This window comes from Fistularia commersonii, chromosome 17 (genome assembly GCF_037954325.1).
Source record: "Fistularia commersonii isolate RoL2024-O1a breed Wild chromosome 17, RoL_Fcom_v1.0, whole genome shotgun sequence".
In the NCBI taxonomy this organism is placed as follows: domain Eukaryota; kingdom Metazoa; phylum Chordata; class Actinopteri; order Syngnathiformes; family Fistulariidae; genus Fistularia; species Fistularia commersonii.
In genome coordinates this window covers 9486187-9499510 of record NC_141300.1, presented here as the reverse complement: position 1 = coordinate 9499510, position 13324 = coordinate 9486187, and the positions used below count along the sequence as shown (strand labels likewise).

The 13324-nt window shown below is 40.1% G+C and overlaps 2 protein-coding genes across 3 annotated transcripts; one reads left to right on the top strand and one right to left on the bottom strand.

Moving 5' to 3' along the window:
* Positions 1–349: 349 nt before the first annotated feature.
* Positions 350–8996, bottom strand: znf319b (zinc finger protein 319b). The gene is made up of 3 exons (XM_086163235.1): positions 8695–8996; positions 6358–6503; positions 350–6277 (listed from the first exon to the last, which is right to left on the bottom strand). Exons 2-3 carry the CDS (start codon positions 6360–6362, stop codon positions 4411–4413), a joined length of 1872 nt encoding a protein of 623 aa, XP_086019361.1. The 5' UTR covers positions 6363–6503; positions 8695–8996; the 3' UTR covers positions 350–4410.
* usb1 (U6 snRNA biogenesis 1) lies at positions 8589–13286 on the top strand. Of its 2 annotated transcripts, XM_086163236.1 has the most exons (8): positions 8589–8723; positions 9644–9801; positions 10307–10449; positions 10752–10935; positions 11335–11388; positions 11524–11629; positions 12072–12152; positions 12332–13286. In XM_086163236.1, exons 2-8 carry the CDS (start codon positions 9653–9655, stop codon positions 12437–12439), a joined length of 825 nt encoding a protein of 274 aa, XP_086019362.1. In that variant the 5' UTR covers positions 8589–8723; positions 9644–9652; the 3' UTR covers positions 12440–13286. The 2 variants fall into 2 exon arrangements, with proteins under 2 accessions (XP_086019362.1, XP_086019363.1); XM_086163237.1 differs by lacking the exon at positions 8589–8723 and having other exon boundaries at positions 9488–9801; positions 10310–10449.
* Positions 13287–13324: the final 38 nt, after the last annotated feature.

Here is a 13324-nt window from a genome sequence, read left to right as displayed (position 1 = left end):
AACTGTGTAAAGGTTCTTCCAGTTATCTAAATTATGAAAATCATGTTGCATTCATTTTCTTCTTCGCTTTGGCCAGTCAGTTTGTCAGTACTAAAAGCATCATTCTGATTACAATGACAAAATGTAAACATTCCAGCATTAATTTTCAATCTTCCATCCATTGGTCCATAAATCCACACATTTCCCTAAACCTACAGTTCAATGAGGTGCTTAGTATTAAACATTTAACTACATTTTATGAGTATCCTTTACAATCTACATGCTTTGCTGCAGGGTGGCAAGGCTCGGCTGCCATGACTCTCGACCTCTTAGAAAGGGAAATCAGATGACCCGTAACACAAAAAGATAGTTTTAAAATATTTTACTCAATACAGATCCTTTTGATTCTGCAAGCTTTATATTATATATGAAGGGAAAAAAATACTGGAATAATTTAAGAACTCAATGTGACTTGTTAAATGAAAAAGTTTTATTTGTTAGTGCTGTGTGTAATTGAATGCTACATACATACAGATAATCTTACCATGAATGTACACGTACTGTACGTCGCCACAAGTGTTTTTCTTTTTCATTTTTTTTAAAACATCATTCACGTACACTAGTACAATTTAAAAGGAAAAAAACGTATTAAAAGAAACAGTACAGTGACAGGAGGGGGGAGGCACCAGTTCCCGGGAACAGAACACAAGAACTTACACAGCAAGCATGCAGAGCTACAGACACCGGGGTCTGATGGGCTTTTAATTGGAAATTAAAAGGACAAGATGGTGGGTAGACTGGTGCTCAAATGGTAGACTGATTTATTTGTGCTTGTAGAGATTTCTCCCCTTTTCCCATTGGAAGGTAGATTTTTTTTTAGGGGGGGGATCTTTTTTCCCCCCACTCCTTTTTGAGACATGGCATTTTTCTCCCTTTGTCTCACTTCACTTGACATTTTCAGATGTGCCCGTTGTTGTTTCACCTCCACGAACACAATCCATCATACAGTCACACTCTTTGACACCCAAACTCATGCTGCAGGGTTTGGGATTATTCTTTGGTTTTTAAACATACTCTGGTGTTATTATTATCATCATTGTTAACATCATCAGATGTGGTAATTCTACTGTAAGCGCTACACAGTTTGTGAGGTCCCTCTGTGTTTTAGCTCTCTCTTGGTGTGTGAATTTTATATTGTACAGATCTGATGATGGTCAGCACCAATTACCAAGTGCAAGTATTTGGTCACTTGTAGTTCTTGGCAAATATGAACAGTTGTGTCCCACTTTCTTTCATTCCTGAAGTGTTATTACAGTAGTTATTCACTTTTCCCCCTACCACCCTTTGAGAACAGTATGAAGAGATTGTTTTCTGTGTTTGGCCTCAGAAACAAGTCCACACTGTGAGCGATCAACAGAAAATAAATACTGGCAGACAATTTGCAAATATAGCCACTTTCAACCAAAACCCAGATCATCTTCTCTACCTCCAGGTGTACAAAATGTGATGTTAAAGAGTGTTAACTAGAAAATGAAATTAACAGAAAGTACAACTTTAGAAACCTTTGTCTTACCTCAGGTTGAGATGTTCTCATAATGCCATATTGAGGAAATAAAAATAGAAATGGCTAATGTGACCAGTCACCTGATCCGATCTGACGTTATAATCCTTCAGAAGCAGATGAGGCTGAGGGGCACCCTGGCTTCACTTTAAGGCTGGAAAAAATAATAAAAAAAAGATAAAATAAAAAAAATAAAAAAATGTAAATATTTTTTTCAATACTGCACTCAAACCATGAATCAAGCAAAAAAAAAACAGAAGAGGGAAGAGTGGGAACAAGTCAACATATAACAGAAATTGCGGGTGTTGTGTAAACCAACTTGTGTTCTCGGCTAGAGCGCTGTAGCATTCAAAGACAAAAACCATAATGCACTCTGATGTAAACCCTCCCCGACGGACAAAACGTCAAGCTCAATGTAGCATTTAACAGAAAAATAACCAAAACTCAGTAATTCTTCAAAATGTGGAAAATCTTTTACACAAGGCGCAGGTTCACCCTGCAAAAACAGCTTTGACAGACCGTGGTTAGTAAATATTTTAAAAAGGCGCAGGTTGGTTGAAACGAGTCTAATACAATTCTTGTCAGTCTATATTTCCCTGTTTGACAGAATACAATTTACATTCACACACTCGCAACCCCCCCATACACACACACACACACACACACAGGCTGCTCTTTGAGGTTACCTGCAACATACAGATACAATCACTACATGGACTACAGAAACACAGAAAAAAAATAAAATTGTCAAAACATTTCACATGGTAAAAAGTAGCAAGAATACAAAAACTGTTCTTAAATACATCTTCTTCGTTTTAAGAAAGACAAACATTTCCAACTTGTCTGGCTAGACCCACACATACATACACACACACACGTCATTTACACCCAGTATGTACAAGCTGAGTGAGGAAAGGCTAATGTTCAGGTTTGGACATATTCACCTCCCAGTCAGCCAGCATCGACCTCTGCAGGAATATTACAGGTATTTTTGTGTCAAATATATAATTTTATATATGAAAGGTTTGTAATCATCATGAGGGGTTTTATTCACTTCAGCGGGACTCTGTATCACTAGGCAAACTCCTCATCACACCTGACCTCTCGGGAACTAAACCAAAAAACAGCGCATCAGGATAAGTGGTGTTGATCCATGGAGGGGGACGAAAGAGTTTCCCTAAATAAAATGGGCACAAACATGATGAGCAGCAGGTTTCACTCACCGAACCATCTATCATCCTGCACAAATGTGAGGAGCATAAATAGCCTGAAAGAACATCGAAGCTGCAATCAAATCCAGATCAGAAAAACAGAGGTAAGGGGAAAGGAACAAAAAAAAAAATGTGCAGCATGAATTTGGGAGATTACAAGATCTAACATTATGACTGTGTTAAATAACTTTTCAACTTTATAGCCTCGTCATTAAAGCACAAAGACGGACCGAAAATCTTTATTCCAGGACATAAATGTGCTCCTTTGACCTTATATGGCATGTAAATCAATATCAGGGTTATTCTTTTTGGCACTGGTCAGGACTAAGTAGAATACAAACTTAAAAATGGTAATTCTGTCCTTGAAAAATCAACAGGGATGGTTTTGTGTTAAATAAGGAGAACTTTTGTTATATCAAAATAAAAATGCATAAAAAATGACCTAATTATGAAATAATTCCAAGATAGATGAAAATAAACAAACGCAAGAGGACTTCAGGCAATGGGGGGGTCCACACTCTGCACACACTGTGGCCTTTGTACAGTAATATGATTTTCCTACTCAAATGACTGGTTAGATATTGTAACGCTTTCTGGGTCTTAGGTTAAGGTTCCAACAGAAGTTACATGGTAACATTTCCTGCTGAAAAGGAAAACACCTTCCGCAGAAAATCCCGGAGCGAACCTGATGGTAATTTGCTGTGTGATACAAAGTCTTGGCGGGTTTCAAACAGGGTGCTCTCACACACTGCTGTTCTGGACTGACCACCAAAAACAATGCCCCAAACAAACTCACTCATTCACGCACACACGCACACGCACACACACACGCACACACACACGCACACACACACACACACACACACACACACACACAGCAAATCAAGATAATTTCAATATTGGCTGGAGAAGGAAAAACATACTTGGTACATAAATTACTGAGAGAGAAAAAAAAACAATGAAACTAAAGGTCAGAGTGGTGCAAAGGTTTGGGATTTGGTATTGGACTATTAGTTGGTTCTGTATTGCTGTAACCCAAAGGAAACTGAAAGCATCTGAAGTCTTTCTTTCCCTGATGGAAGTCGACAGGTTGGTCGAATATTTCAGTGATGGGACAGAAAGAGGAGATTAATCAAAAGTTGGGGTTGAGAAAATTAAGACTGAATGCAACATATGGGCAGAAAATAGGTACGATGAGCGGTGGGGAAAAAGGGGAATAATCTATTAAGTCAATTAAAAATTAATGCGCTTTTCAACATATTGTCCAAATTAGGATAGAGGGACTTAAGTATCTTTTGGATCAATTTAAAGTATGGCACCTGCGTCCAAGTGAGTGTGACCAATGGCTGAAGTTGGTTGAATCAACTTCAATGCCATCAATTGTTAGAGCTTAGAGGCTGAGAAAAGGAGGGACCGGGATGAAGATGGAAAGAGGTGGAAGAAAAGCAAAGTTTACGGTGGGAACATAGAGGGTGGAATGGCAGGTGTAAGGGTAGGTTAAGAGAACAAAGACCTAATGGACCTGGGGGGCAATGTTGTTACAATAGCCTGGACTGTCATTATGCATTTGAGGTCATGGATAGAAGAAAAAAAGAAAGACAAATGGACAGGGAATTTTGAAAATTGTCTGTTTAAGGGAAAAGTCTCAGAATAATGCATTTATAAACACTGGGGTACAGGGTAGTCCCCCCCATCAGCTGTGTGCTGCACCGTGTGATCCTGCAAGGACCCCAAGTCACTGAAACGCTCGCCGCACCAAACACACTTAAACTGGCCCTCTCGAGAGTGTGTGCTCTGGTGTTTGGTCAAGTGTTCGCGCTGCTTGAAGCCCTTGTTACAGTGGTCACATTTGTATGGCTTCTCCCCTGTGTGTACGCGCCGGTGTCTGTTCAGGTCCGAGGAATATTTGAAACGTTTCTCGCAGTCGGGACATTTGAGTGGCTTTTCCCGCGACGGGTCACAGCGATGCTGGACGAATTCTGATGAGGAGAGGAAGCGGCGGTCGCAGAGTGAGCACTTGAGGGGCTTCTCTTGGCAGTGAGAGTTTTGATGACGCTGTAATGTCGAGCTCTTCTTGTAACCCTTACCACAGACGTCACATTTGTAGGGTTTATCAGGCGACGTGTTGGAGGATTCTCCGCACTTGTGCCGGAGCAGCTCTCCTGACTGACTGAACTCCTTCTGGCAAGAGGCGCACTTAAACAGGTTGTCCATGCCGTGAACATGCTGGTGGTACAAGAGGTGTGACGGCTGCATGAATCCCTTGTCGCACAGATTGCATTTAAAAGGCCTGTCTGTCGGGTCTTTGTGCGTGCGCCTGTGACGCACCAGTGCATACTGCTGCTTGAAGCTCATCTGACACTCGTCACAGTGAAAGGGACGTTCCTCTGAGTGTGTACGCTCGTGTTGCCGAAGGTCAGATGGACGCTTGAAACCCTTCCCGCAAGTGGCGCAGCGGAAAGGGCGTGAACCCTGTGGGTGGCAGGGGTGGTGAAGGAGTTCGGACGACTCTTTGAAGTGTAGCTCACATAAGTTGCATTTGAACAAGTGCTCACCGGAGTGCACATACATGTGGCGCACTAGGTGGGACCGGTGCTTGAAACTTTTTTCACAAACGGCACACTTGAAGGGCCGTTCATTGCTATGCGTCCGCTGGTGGTGCTGTAGGTGTGATGACTGGCTGAAAGCCTTATCACACGTGTCACATTTAAAGGGCTTCTCGCCTGTGTGCACCCTTTCATGCCGTGTTAGTTCAGACAGGTGTTTGAAACCCTTCTGGCACACGGAGCATTTATACGGTCGATCGCGAGCCGAGGGGAAGGGTAGAATGGACGAGCTGCTGCTAGCTGACGCCCCGTCGCTGCTGGGCTGCTGAGAGCTGTTTGCTGAGGAGTTGGGGGTTCCGTTGCCCGAAGAGCCAGGCCGGTAGGTCTTCTCACAAATCGAACACTTCATGGGGTTGGTGCTGTTGTGGGACGTGTGGTGCTGGGCTAGAGATGTGAGAAGGGAGAATCCCATCTTACACACCCCACAAACAAAGGGCTTCTGTTCCACTTGGACACACTGGTGCTCGAGTAAATCTGTTGCCTGGTGAAAGATCTTCATGCACTGGGTACACTGGAAGGACCTGTCCTGACTCACCATGCACTGGTGCTCATGGGGATTGGCCAGGTGGGAGATATCATGTCCGCAAGCCCCGCACTTGTGTCCTCCCTCAGCCCCGACCTGCAAATTGGTCTGCTGGGCCTGGCCAGGGTGCTGCTGCTGACCGTGCTGCCCTCCTCCGTGCTGCTGATTCCCACCATGCTGTTGGTTATGTTGATTATGTTGTCCATGCTGTGACTGCTGCTGCAGAGATGTGGCGTCTGGCTGCAGGACGATCCCATAGACAGCACAACCAAGCGCATTCTCGGCTCCTGGCGGGATGGTGTGGACCACCTGTGGGGGAGCGACAGCGTGTTGCTGCCAGGCTTCTGTCATGCGGGCTCGGGTGTAAGGGTTCAGTTTGGCAGCCGGCGTGGCCCAACTACAGAGAAAAGAGGAAAATAGTTTCAGACTTTGGGAAAACAAATTGCTGGGTAAATAAATTATGTAAAAAACACTCACTCCATGTCTGTGAGACAGTGTGAGACTGGCCAGGTACTTTCTTGATGGAGCTGTGATGGGAGAACAGCTGACACAGAATCAGATGTTTGTGGATAGGTAGAGGAAAATCCACTAAATGCACTTTATTCTTGATCCCCTACATCGATCTGTGAGGAGAAAAAAGGCATCAGTGTGAGTCAGGATATAATTCAGTTTAATTTTGTTATTATCATCAAGTTATTAAAAAAACGTCACTTGTTCAAAAAGCATTTTAAATCATTTGAAGTGCTTGCTCAAAGTTTCATATTGGAAATAATGTATTTAAATCCTGCTGATTTGCATGGTTTAAAACTTATATATATATATATATATATATATATATATATCTGTAGTTATCTGTAAGTGGTAACTTACTAATGTTTAACAAAACAAAACAGTAACACATCTGACAAAATGGAATTTTATAGCATCTGCTTTGACTATGTCTGTAAACTACTTCTACTTCTTCTTTCCGCTTTTCCCTTCAGGGGTCGCCACAGTAAATCAACCTTCTTCATCAAACACTATTCTCTGGATCCTCCTCTTTCACACTAACTACCTTCATGTTCTGTAAGAATGTCTCTAAACCAGTATGAATAATCAATATAATTTAGCATCACTAATTGAAATGGTTATAAAAGGCCGAGTGTATACAGACACTAACACTTTATCACAGTCAATCTTTTCAGCTTTCTGAGAGAAGATGAAAGAGACAAATGAAGTTGTCACTTTATTTTAACAGCTTTAGGCTGCATACACCATGATATTAAGCCATGAACATTCTTAGATTTGATTTTTTTCAATGCAGTTGGCTGAAAGTGTTTGCAAAAGCCTGCTTTAAACTCATGGGAATTTTCCAACATCTTCTTAACTCTAGTCTCCTCCACTCAATCTCACATGGGAGTAGTGGTTCTGAAAAGAGCTAGACAATATAACTTATCATATTATAAATATTTTAATAGATTTACATAAAACCAAAACTCTGTAAACTCTGTTTACATTACTTTCTTTTTTGTGTGGTTTCATATTCATGGTGACCATAATGCTTCCTAATTGGAGTATAACCTCTTTTACTGCTGGGCTTAAGGCATATTAGTTGGTTCAGAATCTAAACTCATTTCACTGATGCCACTTGACTATGAGAACATACATTTACATACTTTGAATGGGAAGCAGACAATTGAACGATTAACCTTTTGTATGGGAACGATTAGTTTAGCTAAAATTCAAACTGACAGCTTCAGCACATTTCTCCCAAACATGATCAGCCGTAGTTCTGAAACACTGACTGAAATAAGAACAATCATGGGGACATTACAAGCACCAAATAAAAGCAGCATTGTGTAACTGGGCATAGGCCTTAATTTGATATGTACATATTCATAGCCTATAATAAACAGCAAAAATCAATAACTATGGTGTAAAACTCAGTTTGCACATCGGTTCTTTAGAGAGGGGTTTCATTCATATGATATTCTACAATCTGCAAACCATTTCTTAGTTGCAATTGCTACGTCTGGGAAAAAAAAGAAATCAAAGCCCCAGAAACAACCAAAATTAAAACTACACGTAATTTTAGTAAAACAAAGAAATCTACAATACCCTTCTGCATTGAAAGCTTCATGCTTTAAGTGACTTATTTGCAACTAGTTTCTCAGTTTAACTACTCATATGGTTTGTATTAAGCCATGAAGCACCTTTGCAGCCCTATCCATTATTCCGGACTACTTTAACACCCCTGTTAAAAGTCCTCAATGTCACGAGGTGATCGCTCGTGGAGGAATGTTGGAACTGTGGAAAACATATTTTGGGGCTACTTTCACGAATATATAAAAAAACAAAGTTCCACGAGAAACGTCTGGGGTGAACTTTTAAAACAAATTGAGTTCAGGCTACCCCAACCGATTTACGGAGTTAAGCAGCGCAGGTTTTGACACAACTGTCGAGGCACCTTACACCCTGCACCACAATAGCTGGACTATTTAATCTTGAATACACCGGTTGTGCTGCGCCGTCCATTCCCACGCATAATCGAGACACTCACTCATTCGCGGTTAAAAAAAAAAACACAACTCCAAACAAGAAGAAAAAACAATGCAGCAGTGTCCGCGGGTCACATCGTTTTACGCTTAAGACAAGTGTTATCACTGGAGGGCAACTAGCTTAGCCTGCCTACACACAGCCACCGATGCTCATTGAAGAGCTAACGGCGGCGAGCTAGCAACAAGCAAACAACTGTCTACCAGCAACCGTAGAAGCGAAATGTTCGTTTGCTGTGGAGAAATGCCAAAATAGACAAGCACGCCCGTGCTGACATACCTGGAGATTCCAACAGCGCTCTGTCAAAGGTTAACGCGAGTTAGTCCGCCAAAATAGCGTAGCCTCTTCCTTCACATCCGTAGACGGTGCTCGGATGCTCTCTTGTTTGAGCGTTGTGGCTTGCGGGGCCGAAAATTGGCTTATGGGTCAGTACAGTTGAGAAAATTACAGCGAGGGTTTTCCCAAATTGCACACAAACGTTGCCGTACTACATATCCATCTGTGTGGCTCCTAAGGCATCCGGTCGGCAAACGAAAATACAAGCATTGTGTTATAAACAGGGAGCTAGCTAGGAGCTAGCTTCTGTCTCTCCTCCAGCCCGCGCACGGGAACATGAATAAATCAGTAGTTAATTGGCATGTTCACAACACACACATCCTTACGCGCGCACGTACACGCACACAAACACACTAACTCCAACTTTGTTGACATTGGTTTTAATAGTTAAACTCCAGCGAAGGTATTCGGCGTCATTCAGTACATCCCTGATTTCCGAAGTATAAAAAAATAAACTCTTCATATTGACCCCAGCTTCTGTATGATACCTCTCCTCGTCTTTTAAATACGGGTACCAGATTAAGAAGAATCGAAGAATTAAGAATTTTGTGATGATATTTTAAAAAGAATACAACCTGAAGTGTAAAAATATAAACAAAAAATATTCATACACTAACGCAAGCTTTTTACAAAAAAAAAAAAAAAACATGAACGAGGAACTGATTAGCGCTAAGGTTTGTGTTTCAGTGGGACATAAATTATGGGGACAACAGGTTGTTTACAGTACAATCGCTGGGTTAGATGGGAAATGGAATTCTAACTGAGCCGATGTTATGATTTGGTCGGGGAGAAACCGGCTGTTAATCGGCAAAATCTAAATGTTTGTTCATCGTTTTCTCTCATTTGGAACTCGTTTTAACATTTGGATCCAATCTTGGTCTTGATATATCAGGAGCGAGTCATGTTAGTCGGCTACAGCAGCAGTTCGGAGGATGAAAGTGAGCCTGGCCAGCAGAAAAGACCCCCAAAGTATCAAGAGGAAGACTGTGACAAGAATGGCTGTCCGGAGACAAAGAAGCCCCGAATTAACCATCCAGGTCCAAAAACAAGGTGTGCTCAATTTTTTTTATTTGTGACCAGTCAAACTTTTCATAAGTTGCAAGGGTTGAACTTATTTAAGAAATTATTTTATGCAATAGCTTCATCTGCAAAGGGGCTATCATGAAACTTCACACTAAAAAGACAAGATCCAAAATATTTAACATATAGCATTAAAGTCGGAATTTCAGTCGGTAAAGATGATCTTAAACACAGATTAACACTTAATGAAATCATTCCTCCAAAAATTATTCCTCAAAACCCTTTTTTTATTGGTAGTTTCTTCAACTGTATATTTTATATTTGTAGAAAATAGATGTTTTTCATTGTCAGTTAATTATAATCAAGTCAAATATATCTCTAATGTTGTACAAATTATAATGCTCAACTGAATAAAGTATTTTCAGATGGAAAATGGTAAATGCTTGACCCTGCTTTTGAACTGATTACTACATTAGCCCTTTTGTTGATGTGGGTTTTAATGCGTGTGCTGACGAAAATATTGTTTGACTTCTAGCAGGCTGCCACTCCCAAGCAGTTTGACGGACATGTTTCCGGAGGACTTCGACACACAAACTGAGGATAGATCTCTTCACGGTGGACGAATCCGATCCTTCAAACACGAGAGAGGAAACTGGGCCACCTATGTGTATTTGCCGTGTAAGTCTTTCAACCAGTGAACTGGTGTGCCGAGGTTAATTGATTTCATTGCCACTTCAAACTCAACAAACATAAACTTGCTTTAGCAACTCTCTTCTTTTGCTTTTTGGATCTGACAGTCACTTCTTCCTACATAAAAAAGTGGCAGCATATGGAGTTAATTTATTGCAGTCCCCAATGTCAACACCAGACAGTATAGTTGATGACTAAATGCTCATCCTTATGCTTAATGCGGTTACTGTTGTTAACATAGTATTTTCCATTTAACTGATTCTGCTCTGCATACCTCTACCTGCCTCCAGACCATCCTGAGGAAGAATTTAGGGAGTTGATGGAGGAGCTGTTGTCGACTGCAGCAGCCTGTGACGTAGCTTTGACCCTACAGGAGGAGCACCATCTTAGTCTCTCTCAGACTGTGGTGTTAAGCCACCATTGGATCCTACCCTTCACACAGAGCCTCAAGGCAGGCCTGGCACATTGTAAAAGGTGAGCAAAGCTACTCTGACTTTGTATAAATAGAAAGAGTGATCATTTTATTATATGAAAAATGCGAAAAGACAAGTAAATCTCTTATGAATATGCAAACATGTAACAAATTAAGACTTTTTCATTTTTCCGTATGATTTCGAAAAAAAAAATCATTATAACAAAAAAACAGCAACAATGAAAGTGTGCTGTCCAAACAAGATTTTTACAAGGTAAAAATTAATGCCAAGAAATTATTTAAAATTCCAATATGAAAAATACCCGTATATCACACCCCTATAACTCTACATGTTTTGTTGCACCAATGGTTAGACCTTGAAGTCACTTGTGAAGAAATACATCAGTGGATAGGTTTAAAATATGATGTGGAATTTCACATGAAAACCTTTTCTTTTTCAGGTTTGTTTGCACAGCAGGGAAACTGAAGGTCTATTGTAATGCTGAGAGGACAAGGTACAAGCAAGCTCTTTCAAATTCTTAAATCTTTAAGCAGTTACTGTTGTCAAAAAGCTGCTTGTTAACTGTTTTCAAAGCTTTGATTTCAACACCATTTGCCTACATACACAAGTGTTTATATATGATTTACAGAACATTCTTGGGGATGGAGGTGTCAACAGGACACACTCAGCTGTTGGATCTGGTGAGAGTGGTGGATAGGACAATGACTGAGTTTTGCCTTGACACTTTTTATAAGGTAAGTTTGTCTTGGTTGGACAAATAAGTCAAAAAAAGAAAGATGATAGTGTAATACGTTTGAACATGCAGGCTTTGATGTCTGATGAAACAGAAACATTTTCCATAATGCAGTTAGTAAAATATGACTGGGGAAAAAAAAATTGAAAGCAAAATGTTATAATTGATAATGCATTTGTGGATAACACTGGGTGACATATGCATGCATTTTTGAGGACACTTAATTCACTGATTATTAAGTCTCAAATAATAGTAACACATGGAGGAGTGATACTGATATCTAATTGAGTATCTTAGTCTGAAGTATTACCCGTGGAAAGAAAAATCACATCAATATGATTTTGTTAAAAGGTTTGTTAAAATGTTTCCGTTATTAGAATTAGGATGTAGCAACCCAGAGGGCAATGGAGTCTTGAATATTCTGCATCATCACTTTGCCCTAGGAACCGTCTTTTCATGTCAGCCTGGCCTGGTGTGTTGGAGACATGACGGTCCAGATGGGGCGGTGTCTCCCGAGACTGCAGGTAGTTAAAGACATTATTAATCAGCTTAGTTTCTCTTGGCATTGTATTGTAGAGAATAACTTTTGGATCACCATGATAATGTTTGGGTTTTGGCAACTCTGTTTAGAGTTAAAGCTGTTGTGACCACAATGACTTGTGTATGATTTACATACTTATTATTCTTCATCTGTCTGATAAAGGTTTTGTTTGATGACCATGAAGACGGTCCATTTCTACTCAAGCTGAACTGTGTAGACCTGCGCTGCAGGACAGGAAACAAGACTTTCCATTTCCCTCTGGAATCCTAAAACTTGTGTATATGTATGCACAGTGTCTCTTGGCACCTGGATCCTCACAGCTACAAAGCAAATTGGGCCAACGAGCGGAGCGGAATTATCCATCTCAGAAGCTGTACAGAAATTACAACACCCAAAAAATTTTACTGATCTCTTTCATAAATGATGATATGTTTTTTAAACTACACAATAATAGAACAAGTGTGAAAGCCAAGAAAAAGAAGCGTGAAATACTACTGTTACCAACAGTAAAACATTTTCATGATTTATTTTTCTAAATGTAAAAACTTGTTAAGTATGTCATTTACAGCTCCACACATTCTGACACATTGTCTTTAAACATGTTGTACACACGTTTAAAAATCATGTGCATTTTGCTGTGGTAAGTTTATAGCCCCCTTGTGGCCAAAGCTGCAATTACATTTAGATACTAGGGTAAATTCAATGAGTAGTTTAGAAAAGTGTTTTTGGAATTATGATAAAGACCATAAATACTACATAGAAATATTTCGCCCTCATGATTGAGCTCTATCTCAATATTTTAAAGATATTAAATGTACTATTATCTGGCATTATTACCCTAGTGATAAAATGTTTTGCAGCCACGTTTTAGGAACATATGACTTCTCCATCAGCTGATAAATTAAATTCATCACATTCCCAGTAAAGTACTCAAATTCGATGTGCAGTAAATGTTTGGGAATTGATTTAATGAAATATCTCTGCATAAGTGCATGTTTTATTATATTTTTTGCCCTTTAACTTTGGGACTTTGTCATGCAAAAATATTATTTGGACTCAAAGCACAATATGAAATTGTTTTATTTATATTAATAAAGATACTACTGGTTTTATACGTATATGTTGCAGTATAGTTGTGTTGTATGAGTGAGACAA